Source organism: Dermacentor andersoni, chromosome 6, assembly GCF_023375885.2.
Source record: "Dermacentor andersoni chromosome 6, qqDerAnde1_hic_scaffold, whole genome shotgun sequence".
NCBI lineage: Eukaryota > Metazoa > Arthropoda > Arachnida > Ixodida > Ixodidae > Dermacentor > Dermacentor andersoni.
In genome coordinates this window covers 30887501-30900790 of record NC_092819.1, presented here as the reverse complement: position 1 = coordinate 30900790, position 13290 = coordinate 30887501, and the positions used below count along the sequence as shown (strand labels likewise).

The 13290-nt window shown below is 48.8% G+C and overlaps 2 protein-coding genes across 3 annotated transcripts in view; one reads left to right on the top strand and one right to left on the bottom strand.

Annotated features, from left to right (window-relative positions):
• Window positions 1-13290, top strand: part of LOC126521470 (uncharacterized) — a 289078-nt gene that overhangs the window by 20246 nt on the left and 255542 nt on the right. The gene's annotated exons all lie outside the window — the stretch shown is intronic.
• LOC126521478 (cell adhesion molecule Dscam1-like) overlaps window positions 1-13290 on the bottom strand; it is a 149218-nt gene that overhangs the window by 128011 nt on the left and 7917 nt on the right. Inside the window, exon 4 of the mRNA XM_072288663.1 lies at window positions 12788-12943. Coding sequence (XP_072144764.1) covers window positions 12788-12943 — 156 coding nt within the window. The remainder of the gene's footprint in view (window positions 1-12787; window positions 12944-13290) is intronic.

Sequence of the window (13290 nt, the reverse complement as noted above, 5' to 3'; positions counted from 1 at the left end):
TCTGCAACGGGCGATTTTTGAGAAATTCCGTAAAACTTAAATGTGATCTTTTTTTTTTCTTTCTTTTTTTTTTTTTATTGCGATAAAGGCTTGCCCTTAAGGCATAATTCTTGGAGCGTATATGTGTATTATATGTGTGCTGTGAGGCCTGTGTTGTGTATGAATTGAAGCAGTGTTTTGTGGAATCTGTTGTCATGTATCCAGCGGTCATAGCTGGTTGTCACACTGTAGCGGAGGCCGGCTTGCAGTAGGAGACGCGAGCGTTCCGATTGTAAACCCGTACATGTCCATATTAGGTGGTATGCATCTGATTCCACCACAGGAATGGAGCAGTATGGACACGTAGCACCCAGTGGTAAATGCGACCAGTTCCACCTTGAGACAACAGCCGGTGTAAGGGCCACCCCTGCCCGAAGCCTCCTAAGCACAACTTCCTCCGCCCTAGTAAGATGAAGGGGGAGGGAGCAGACACACGGTGGGATAAGAGCGCGTGTGTCCTGCCGGAGAACATTTTTACGGGCTCGCAGCGAGTTACGGGGTTGGGGTGGGAGGGGAATAGGTGGAGGATCAGGATTAGGAGGACAGTGTGCCTGCTGGTCAGCAGCAATGTTGTGAGGGTTTGCTGAATGGCCTTGAATCCAGTGTACCTTGACGCAAGTAGCTGTCTTACTATTCATAGTGTGTATTCTCTCGCAGATTTCCATCGCCTTATCAACCTTCTTGAGTTCCTGAATAGCCGCTAAAGAATCAGTGAAGATATCTAGTTGCTTGATGGTAGGCAGCTTAGATGTCGCATCTTGCACAGCGTCGTGGATGGCTTGAAGTTCCATTACTAGAGCGCTGGCTTCCGTAGATAAATAGCGGTGGTGGCCGGTGATGAAATTATGCGTAGTACTCAGGAATGATGTCCTTCCGCCGTCTGGGAGAATGGCAGCATCCGTATAGACTTTGCAGGTGTTAACGCATGATGCATCGACTTTGTTGTGTTCGTCAATAATAAATGTTGTATCGCTGCGTCGTAACTTCGTTGGCTTATTAGTTGTGATGCTGGTGAATTCCCAGGGAGGCATTGGATAGGGCTGATTGTCAATCCGAGAGCCGCGGTGAAAATGAGCATGCAACGCAGCGACAGCCGGAATAAGTTGCTTTTTTATTTCACGTGCTTTTTCACGTTGCAAAATTAGCTCTGCAATTGTGTTGAGCTGGGCATGTTCCTGTAAGGTTGGTATCGGAGTGATGCGGGGCAGTGCTGTGATTGTGCGCATAGCATCGCGATTAATCGTCTCCAACTGTGCCAGCTGTGCCAAAGTCAGCCGTTGAAATTGTGCTTGATATAAAATTCGTGGCTGCAAGACTGCACGCACCAACCGTCGAGCTACGTCAGTACGAGCTCCAGCTGCTTTTGCTGCAATGCGACGAATAAGGTGAAGGGTTTTTGTCGAACTCTGTCTGGTTTTACGGAGCCAGTGTGCACCACTGCCGGATTGGTGAATATCGAGACCCAGTATGCGGATCTCAGAAGCCTCAGGGATTGTCACTGCGCCGAGTCTAAATGTGAAGGGGTGCTGCGTGATTCTTGTGCGTCCTTTCTTGTTGGCCACCACAACATAGCTTGATTTTTGGGCGGAAATGTCCAATCCTGCTTTCCGAGCGTAGTTGTTCAGCACATCAAGGGCTTCTTGAAGCTGTTGAGTTTGTCTAGATAAATCTTTATGCACGGACCACAAAGTGACGTCATCCGCATAGATTAAGAACCTCACATCCGGAATCCGATGTAGTTGCCAGGCCAGAGGTATTAAAGCAACGTTGAAGAGAAGAGGAGCCAGAACCGAACCTTGTGGGACTCCTCTGTTCGATGTGAAGTATCCTTCTTGCCTTCCAGCTACTCTAATCGCAAATGTGCGATTCTGAAGGAATGAGTAGATGAATCTTATCACCCGCGGTGGAAGTCCCAGGTCGATGAGGTTAGATATAATGATTTCATGGTCGATATTGTCATAAGCTTTCGTTATGTCTGTTGCTACTACCGTGCGCACAGCATGACTGTGTGGAGAAACCTGTAAAACATCGTCTGATAACATAGAAAGGCCGTCTTCAGTTCCCAAGTAAGAACGGAATCCAATTTGAGCAGGATGATATTTATCGTGGCGTTCAAGCCACCAAGAAACTCGTGTGGCCAGCATCTTTTCAGCGAGTTTGCAGACAGTTGAGGTTAGTGAAATTGGGCGTAAAGACTGCAGGCTATTTGGAGACTTTCCTGGTTTCGGAATCGCGACAACAATTGAATGCTTCCAATCAGGTGGAACGTTTCCAGTCTCCCATACTTTATTAATAGCCTGAAGAAGTGCGTCGAGAGCTGCTCCTTCCATGTTCTTGAAAACCTCATAAGGAATACCATCGGGACCAGGTGTTGTTCGTTGCTTCGAAGTTTCAATCGCCGCTATTAGTTCGGCCATGTTGAAAGGGCTGGATATTTGGGATTTAGAGGTTGTGGCAGACTCATCAATATCGGGGCAGTTTATAGGTGACGCTTGATCGTATTTCGGGAAAAACGCTCTAGCAGCGTGTTCTGCAAATTGATGTGGCGAACTCTGCATCGCTAACCTAACGCTCGCTGCAGGGTCAGGTTGCTTATGACCGCGTTCCATTGACCGGAACGTACGCCAAAGTGCTCTGTTTCCAATGCCCGATCCAAGATTCTCGCACCACTCATACCATCGTCGTCGAGAAAGTTGCTTTTCGTGCTGACGCGCCTTCGCCGCTATATGGTTAGCACGTGCACGGCTACCTGGTGCATCGGGATTCCTCGACGCATACAATTCTGCCTGACGTCGCTTTGCCCAAAGTTGCAAAAGGGTGAGGTCCGGTGATCAACCCCTATAAAGTAGCACATCATCGTGTTGGTCATTATTTGATAGTTGTGAGACATATGTATCCTTTTCATATAGGACAGCGGGGACAATGGCGCATTCCGGGCAAGAGCATAATTTTTTTCGCCTCTTGCGCACGCCGTTAACTATCCAGGATGAATATATTGCCCTTAATTACGTGGTTACCAAAAAAAAAAAAAAAAGACGAATCAGGCAGCGCAGTAGGCGATGCTTGGTGACTACCCAACCCCTCCCTCACCCAGGTCAGTAATCTAACAACGCCCACCAAACGCCACTGTTTGAACGAACGGACACTGCAAGCGCGTCCGGAACGATAACACGCATGTCCCATTTGCGTTTGTCTTGCGTCATTGGATGCCGCTCAGATCTATACCTTCGCTGTCATCGTTGATTCAGTAGACAGCCTAACGCCGTTGGATATGATGTGATAAGGGGGTACGGTAGATGATGTTCAGAGAGAGAGAGAAAGAGAGAGAGAGAGAGATCTCCGTCTATCGCGCTACCAACATACATTGAGCCAAACGTGAAAGTAGACTCAGCTCTGCCGTGTTCGTAGCACGTTGCTTGAGGATCCAATCGCATTTGGCATGGGCGACCAGCTAGCCCTACGAGGACGGGATGTGTGGTCACGTAATGCACACCACTGGTGACTTGCCGCTGCCTAATGGCGCGCACGGGTCGCCTGTCCTGTCGCCTGTCGCCTGTCCGCCATGTTGCTGCTGCTGCTGCTTCTATTATTGGTCGGTCCGAGTGCCGGCCCATCAAAGATGCACGAGTTCCGTGGAAGGACTGCCCCCCCCCCCCCCCTCTTCGCTCTCCCTAATTGACGCCGCACTGAATGCATATGTACCAGGGTGGCGACGGCAGCGGAGTGGGTGGAGAGAAACCACGCGTGAACGACGCTGCTGCTCATCGATGCTAGTATGAAAACCGTACCTCGGCGTAAAAGCTTGCTTAACGAAAAAAAAAAAAAAAGAAAAACAGGCCGGCGCTCGTGGGCGTCCCGCAACACACATTTCGTCAGTCTGCGTAAAGCCTGTACACATCTGACTATATAGCATATGGGCCATTCATGTAGTTCATATTTGAAGTCTGATTGTGGACGCCAATGAACTTCCTTCCCAGTATGTTTAATCTATATTATCTATAGGGTGTTTATGCAGACACAAACGGGAAAGGAAGTACGGGCCCCTCGCAAAAAATTATTTAGCCAGCGTGCAGAAGACGTCTAGACGTTTTACTATAAAGTCTGTGGAATGCCTATCGAGTGTCCATAGAATTAGGGCCTTGCATTTTCCGCCTATGAACGCTACATTTAGAAGTTTATCAAAAACAATTCACTAGAAGGAACTATAGGTATGCGTACTCTGACTCTTGTCTGCAGACACTATGTATACGCTTTTTTATGGCCAGGAGGAAAGATGACTGAAGATGCGTAGCAATCTACTGTAGACTACAAAATCCTCTTTTAGGGGAGAGCAAAGTAGTCTGTAAGATGTCTGTACGCAGTATTATGTCCGAATTACGGGCTGCCTCATTCGCGGATGGCGCAGTAGGCAAAGCGCTGGCCAGCCAGTACGCGTGCCCTCGATCGAGCCCCTCATTGTGCGGTGCTAACTTCCACGATGCTGCACGGATTCAACGGCACGGTGTGTATACGTCATATCGATCGCAGCATGCGCGTGCCCCACGCCCGTCGTGTTTCGCGCCGTCGCCGGTGCGTATAGTCATTGTTTCCAGCGGCGGCGGCTGTGTTGTCCCAGCCAACGTTAGCCCCATCCGCCCCGCGGCGAACAGTTGTTCCTGCGTATATTCTTCTTTCTCTTTTCGTTTTACGCGGTTCCGGTTTTTGTTCCTGGCGCACCAGCCGTCCCTCTGTCTGTCTCCCCTGTTCGCTGCTGGTGTTGCCTTTGTCATCTCGCAGCTTTACTTTTTATGAGTTATTCTGCGGTGCACAAAAGAGACCTTATCCTTGAGCGTCGCTGCAGTCGTATACGTTCTTCTAGGACCTTGATCGGTTCGTTCGCGTGGCTCTCGCGTTTCTCCAGAGTACGGGATTTTCGATTGTTTCCGCGGATGTACGCGACAGGCGCGTATTTCACTGCCAGTGTAACGTGAGATTCGAAATGCTTTTTGTTTTCTAGCTGCTCTTCCGTTCAGAACACGCGTGCACACACAACAATAAGATTTATTATGTGATGCCTTGCTGACACCCAGCCACGGCGAAAGGAAGCGTTGCGCGGCTAGCCTGTCGGCGGCTGACGTCGACATTCAGCTCTTTGTATTGATTAAAAGTTCCTAATATTTCAGTGCACATATTATAGTTGTGTCGTTGGAGAGCTCCTCTTCAGCAGTTATCGTGTAGCATGTACTTTCAGCGCGCCGCGCTATTACTATTATGTGTTGTGCTGTTGTACTACAACAACAACAACAACGACGACGACGACGACGACGACGACACCACCACCACCAACAACGACAACAACAACGACGACGACAACAACAACAACAACAATTAGAGGAGAGGCAGTACAGTCAACTCGTGATAGCGGGCCCGCCTAAGCCTTCCGTTGTGGGCTACGCGTAAAATGTTAATAATATTATCGTTGCCAAAAGGGGTCAAGTAAGGCCGAAAACGGCATTAGGCTCATGTAATGCTAGAAATGATAAGAAACGTTAAAATAAATGTCCAGCTAACCTGGATTTGTTGGTTACGCTCGAGATACCCCAACTTTCACGCACTACAGAGGCTTATAGTATGCGTGATTGATTGATTCATGGCGTTTAACGTTCCCGTGCAACGCCGATAGCTATGAGAGACGCCGCACAGTGCTTCGAATAAATTGCGACCAGCACTGGTGTTTCCTAGTTGCACCTAAATCTAAGCACACGAATTACATCGCGCACTCTGTACCGGTATGTGGCCGCCGTGCTCGAGAGTTAAACCCGCCACCTAGTGCTATATGCAGCGGAACGGCATTACCACTGAGCCACCCCAGCTGGTACACCATTTAGCGGTGTTTTATGCAAGCGTATACATCATCTATATCGTAGAAATTCGGCAAGGCCTTGGGATCTGGAACGGTGATTATGCACGTTCGGTGCGCTAGCTAACCAAGAGCAATAAATCAACTATGCAGCAACCATATACAGACTGAAGCTATATGATCCGGTTGCTCAGTTATCAACGAGGAAGTAACGTCCGTACCGCAGGACGGCTCGTTATTTGCATCGGCTCGCCTCGCATGACACGCTACGACGGCCTTATTCTTTAGGGAAACTTCGTTCAAGTCCTTTTTTGCAGGCTCTCCAGCCTTATTGTTTTCGTAGTATATATTTACCGACATTCAACGCGCGCGTGCGTGCACGTATGGCGCGTGCTTTGGACCATCGCTGATGGGTGTACAAGATGTGCTCGCCTTGTGTACTGTCGGACGGAGAGACTGCCCATCCCGCGGCTTCGCAGTGGCCGAGAACCGAGCCGTGCGTGGCTTAACGCGACTGGTGGTGGACCGAGCAAGTTCCAGAGCGGCTCGAGAGCGCTGGGCGCGCTTTTGCTCATCCATCAACTACTGGAACGCGGCCGACCGTGGGTCGTCAGTGCGTCTTCCCCGAATTGCGAGTTACATTTGAGATCGAGCTCGCTCGCTCGCTTTGAAAGCCTATATAGCTCCGACGTGGCATGGTGCGTTTATTATTCGCTCCCCCCCTCTCCTCCTCCCTCCCCACTGTTGCGAACGCTTGAGCGAACTTCGAAAAAGTACACGCTTCGTTTGCGCTGGAGTTTCTGCGGCGGGAAACGCGAGGTGCCGTAAGTAACAGTTTGGGAGCATTTTACGAGAACCGTATTACATATATACAGCGTGTGCGGCTTGCGCCGGGCGACGCGGTCGTTCGCGCATTTGCGAGCGTTGACGCGGTTTTCGCTCTGCGCGCGAACCGTTTCGAAATATACGCTGCTTGGGGAAATGACCCGACCGTTTACAGCGCGTCTGCGTGGTATGTAGACGACGGCAATGCATTTGCGAAAAGGAAAAGCGGAAAAAAGTACGAAATGTCTTTTGTTGTCAGCTGCTTAGCGCCGCTTTGGTCGAACATCTCCTGTCGCGTGCAAAGAAAAAGAGGAAAGAAACGAGATTTACGAATTTCTGTCGTGTTATTCTTTTCGCTTTCATTGCAAACTATTCAACCTTATTTACTTCTTTACCGTGCGTGTGGAGAGTTTTGTGACTGCAGCTAACGTGAGCCTCTTTAGTTTGCGCGATTGCTTCATAAACTTGCGTAGTTAGTGAGGGGGAATAAAGTGCTGCTTCAGAGAGAGAAACTGACGCGTCCCTTTTCGAGCTGCAAAGGACGCGGTTGAGGGTAAGAGAGAATAAGGAATGCGCCAGTATGCGGGTTGATATCGACTTTGAGCATCGAAGCACGTAAACGTGACTAGAGCGTCAACAGCAAGGCTGGTGGAGATGCAAGAGGCGCCACTGGGAACAAGGAATGAAGACAGACAGCGACACGCAAGATCTGGATGTAAAATAGACCTGCACCCAGAAGAGCGAAACCAGATTCTATAGAAGCAAGACGCATATGTGGCCGCGGCAGTAGAGACAAAAAAAAAGTTTACAAAGAAAAAAAAAAAGAAAAAGCCCGAATGAGAAAAGTAGAGCGAGTGAGAAGGAGATTGCGAAAAAAATAAATATGTGGCAGGTTTTCACGCAGAGAGAAGAGGTATATATCGGAATCGAATGCCGATAGTTTTGGCCGTTGCTTCGACGCAGCTGAACGTCGAAGTAAAACTGATAAAAGGAAAGATATCGTAGACTCGCGACTGGAATTTGTGTGCGAAGTATGTGTAACGCCTAAATTACGCGGCGCTCGATGCATTTCATTGGCACGTGTCGTCTATCGAAGTCATTCCCGCCAGCTAGCAGCGCCTTGTTTACGTTTCGTCGCTTGCTTGCGTCTTGGGCCAGGATGTTTACAAAATACGCCGAACGTACAACCGAATGCGCGATTTCGAGCGGCGAAGGAATGCGTCGAGCAGGAGGCATGATGGTCAAAAATAGAACAGTCGCATTTTTCTAGCAGGGACGCTCCAGTACTGAAGCTGTGCGCAAGCTATGGTTATGATGTATATACTGTACTGTTAGTGGTGTTTCCTCAGTGCGAATTCCGAACATAGTTGTCATTCGTTGTGAAGACCGGAAGGGCTTCGTGATGATCGGTTGTTGTGTGCAAGTGTTGGTTAGCTCCGTGGCTTAGCGTCAGCGTTATCTACTCTATTGCTTTTTTCGGCGGCGATCAGCGTAATGTCTAGCAAAGTTGTGAGCACATAATGTATACATAGATGGTAATTGTTCAACGTTTGTAGAAATGTCGTGCTCATGGTCTGGAAGTTATTTGATGGAGTTGTGGCCTTGTCATGCCGTCACGAAATATAAAGATAAATAAATATGGGTTCACTTTCTTTTCTATCTACCTTCATTTCCATTCACTCCGGGGTGTTTTATTCCTGGATTGTGCATACGTCGTTCCGTGCATTGCAGTAAGCTCTCCCTTGGACGAAATCGATTTTTCCGAAGTGTCGCTTTATTCGAAGTTTTGCAGTGTTCTGACCGCGTGCGTGTACTTTACATGGGATTATTCGAAGTGCAGTGACACCGGCCGCCTATAACGATATACAAAGCTATAAATCAGCACTGGACCATATACGGTGCTGCATACGCCGTGTCAGTTTCTTTCTGTCAACATTGAGAAGCAGAGAGCTCTGCGAATGTCACTCCGCCACGTGACTGGAGCTCCTTGGCCTTAACCGTATCACGTGATGTCAAGCGAAAGACGAGGCACATGCTCACGTGCGTGAGAAGAATTTCTTCACTGGCACGTCTGCGCTATTTAGCGCGGATCTGCTTCCCTATATGCGAGCATGTTCTACGAGCTCCCGGGCTGCTGGAGTGCGCGTCCCGCCTTGCTACGACCCTTTTGGAGCATCTCCCTATTTAACGTAATATCTTTTATAATGAAGTTGAGTTTATGTGTTATAACGAGGGCTTCGTTATGACCATAATTCATTACATATATCGGCCCGTGCGCAACAGCGCGTTGTTTGGTTCGTTGTCGCAGTGATTCCTGCGCGTGAACCGTGCAGTAAAAAATTAGTCCGGAGCTCCCCACTACGGCGAGCTTAATAATGAAATCGGTGTTTTGCGACGTTAAAACGCAGAAACATTATTATAATTATTATTATTGTTTCGGTGGCCGATGCTACTTGCGTGAGTCGAGGTCGGAGTGATTTTTGGGCGTTGGCTTTGAAACCGCTTCAAAGCAACATATTTGCAAATTGTTACATTTCTTTGTCTACTCTTAATCCGCAGTTGGAGTTCAACGTCGGCCTTCAGTATACGTTAGAACGGCTCAGCCAAAAAACGCGTACGCTCCCATGTTGGCCACCGTTCTGACTAGTAGCTATGCATACAAACTTTCAGCCTCGGGTTTGCGTGCAACAAGTAAGTTTCTGGCCGCGCATTAATTAAACTTTCGTCGTGGCGTGCATTTCACCTCAGTAAGTCCACGCACATTTACACTTACGTCCCCCGCTCTTCATGCCCTGTATATATATATATATATATATATATATAATCTTCACAAAGAGAAGCCCTTCATCAAAATAGATGTAATGCCTTTTATATTATCCCTATCTGTATTCGCTGTGTGTGCGTTTTTCCGAGAAACTTCGGTGTCCCGCACTCTCGAAACATTTCGTCCGGCGGAGGTGCCGTTCTCCTACCGAGTGATTTTTAATGACCGGGCCGCAAACACCGGCGAAACACGCCACGTGGCTCGCACAAAGCGGTACTGTACAGTGGCCTCGCCTATTGATTGCGCAGTACAAAACTGCGTGTCGCCCGCTGCCACTGTCGCTCCTCTTTGTACGCGGCGCGCGAGAGGTAGGCGATTCTGTGTTGTGGTCGGTGTGGCTGCGGAGAAAAGAGCGTCACTTTTTAAGCGCGGGTTTCGTGACGCCTGTACACGTGCCGCAAGAGAGAGAGAGAGAGAGAGAGAGAGAAATGCGCCGAATAGGTGCACGCTTGCTTTGATGGCGCACGTTTACCTGACCGGGCAGCTGAAGTGAGAAACAAGTAAAACAGAACTCGGCTTTATTCGATGAATGTTGGCAGAACGGTGCTGCAAAAGCTTTAATAATGAAATACTTCCGGGGCGGCTGATTCGATGCTTGGCGCGCGCATTGATTTTGTAGTTCCGCCGCTCCTAGGAAGGGTTGCCTGCAGTATTCGGCGAGTTCGTCGTGGCCGCACATATTCTTGTTTGTGTCTTCCTTCGCAGCTAGCTCACCAGTCTATACGCGCTCTCTGAGAAGAGGGACGAGAGTCCAGCTTTCTCTACCGGTATAGTGCGTTTGTATCATGGACATTCCTGGTAATTAAAGCTGACCGTTTCTACCTTTACACAGTGCCGGGTTGTTGTGTCTGTGCTCGACCTCTCTGGCCGATTTGTGCAAATGGAAATCCGTATTTCTCGGTTTCACCTTTGTGCGGTCTGCGCGCTGCTGCGACTGCAAAAGTGCTTTAAAGGACCATTTGCAAAATTCTCTACGTCGGCTGCCCCAGCTGCAAGGATTCTTTTTTCCAGCCAATGCTCTCGTTTAAAGACAACATTTTTTTTTCTGTTATTCTTCCGCATAGAAATTACGACAATTATTCGGCAAATTTCGTCTCGTTGCAACTCCGCCTAAAATTCTCCCCTCAGGGACAGTGAAAATATTATTAATGTAAAGACAGCTGGGCGAGTTGGTGCGGTGACACGATGAAAGAGCGCTTTTTATGCGCTGCTCCATTATTTCAGATGGTTTCTAGCCATTCAATAGTGAATGGTCCAGTGGACAATTTGCAAGGAAGATTTCATTGCGACTTCAGCTTTCGCTGTATTGTTAGTAAGGTTGCAATTTGGGCCATTTGATTGCACAGGAGAGATTCAAGCTTTAATGGTTATAGAGGGTGTCTCACGTAACTTGAGCCAATAATTAAAAATATGCAGATGCCACGTGGCTGGACAGAACCAAAATAATATTGTCTACCGTCGCTTGGAGATAATAAGCTGATTTTTACATTCCGCCTAATTACAGAATTATGCTTAATTAATTAATCAGCTGTGTCAACGAATAAATTGTAGCGCAACATGACAGACTCGCGATACATCTTTCTGTTGCTCTGTACGTGCTACATAAGAGTGTTTTTCCAAGCATAAGCCAGCGAATACACGCAAAGTGCCTCGAGCGGCCAGTCGCGCGGCAATTTTTCGTGTTTGCGCGAGCTGCTTTCATGCTCGGAAAAGCATTCTTATGTAGCACGTATTGAGCAACAGAAAGCTGTATCGGAAGTTTTCTTCATGTTGCTCTACAATTTTCTCATTGGCACTTTTCATCTAATTATAATATTTGAGAAGTTTATTAATTAAGCCAAGTTATGTAATCAGGCAGAATGCAATAAATAATCTGAGTATCTCCAAACGGCGGCAAACAACATTACCTTGGTTCTGTCCAACTACGTCGCATCTGCATATTTTTAAGGTTTGGCTCAACTTACGTGGGACACCCGGTGTATTGAATTACATAAACGCACTGTCCTGCAGGAAATCAAGAACTATACATCAAAAAGAGACTGAACACACGCACCAGATAGAATACAAACAAATTGTAGATCACAGCCTGGCATTTAGGCGAGCGATGCGGTACTCGCACACGGATGAAGTATTGAGCGCACGTGTCGATTAGAGAGCGGACGCATTGGATGCGACGAAATTTCGTTCTTTTCGCGGGATCCCTGCTCCGAAAACTTGTGCGGTTGGGGGTATGTCAACCCTGTACAGCCTTGAGCACGTTCACATTGTTAGTGGTTGTCTTTGCGCAAGCTTCATGCACGACGATTGCAACGTACATGGGGAAGCAAAGGGATGGGGCACACGGAAAAACAAGCCTTGTTTTTTTTTCTTGCTTTGCAAGGTGCCGGGATTTGGACAGACCAGCCTGAATACTACGCAGGATGTTAATCGTGGCCAGTAAGTCCCACAGTACACTTCTACAGTTTCACGAAGAAAGCCTGCGTGCATTATTTATGTATACGCCGTGCGGAGGTTTGCGCGTATAAAAAATAAAGCGCATCGTACCTCCTGAAGAGTCTGAAGAGAAGTGTTGATTCCATGAGTGCTCGCGCAACCAGCGTGGCGAGTGCGATGTTTCAGGCACGGCATCGCTACTTGGGGTCGCCTTCCACTCCAGATGAGGTAGCCCATGGTCATCGCAGAACCTGGCCGCCAGGTCCACTGGCCACACTGGTCCCAGGACAGGATGAAGTCCAGGTCCGTCAGGTCGTTGCTTCGCAGGCTTGGCCTAGCGTCTCCACCGGATGGTGTGTTCAGACGCTCGGAGGTTCGTGGAAGTGGGGGGGGGGGGCAGGAAGATTTGGATTGGGGTGGAAAGTAGGCTTGGGGGGGAGGGCAGGTTGCAGTTTAGGGTGCAGGATGGCGCTCATTCGCTCTCGCATCCATTCGCACTGACAGGTCAGTCCTTGGTGACACACACGTGCAGACACATGCAAAAGTCGCTTGCCACACACACGTATCCTCACACGCTCGATCACGCACATAGCCACATTCGTTCCCACTTCATTGACAGGCTCCCGAACAGTTTTACGCAAAGTTGACCATAAATGGATTGAACCTGTCCAAGAACCTAAAGGGTGAACTTGCACATCATCTCTGTCAGCCATCGATCATAGCACCTTGGAACTGTCAAGCTCCCGCAACGCTATCGCACACGCACTTACGAGGCCGTGCCGGCTGGCCGGCGTAAAACACGTTTGCTGGCAGTTTCGATTACTCACCCCGTACCACGAGCTGGATGTCGGCCGAGATCTGGCCGAGTCCATTGTCGGCTCGGCAACGGTACGTGCCCACGTCCTGTCTGGACACGCTGCTCAGCTCGATGCTCGTCTCGCCGGCGCCCTGCCACCTGGGACCCGGCGGCTCCTCCACAGCGTCTGCGCATGCGCGTGCCGTCGCACGCAGTCTATCAGAAATTCACATGCCACTACACCCAAAGACATGGTCACGAAATTACTGCGACGTGTTGTGGGGACCTCGGTGGAAAAGAAGGCGTCTCGAAGTTGTGATGGCGAGCGCTACAGTGTTTTTGTTATTCCGTTACGTTCTTTGCAGGCCGTGATGGACAGACGTACAGTAGCCGCAGAAATCATCAAATAAGAAGAAAAAGAAAAGAAAAGAAAGGGAGAATGTTGCGTGGTCTTCTCTAGTCTTGTTGAATAAGTGGGAGCTCCAGCTTTGGAAGTGTGCGCGGGCTTTTGTTCAATATTGGTCGATGCAGTTG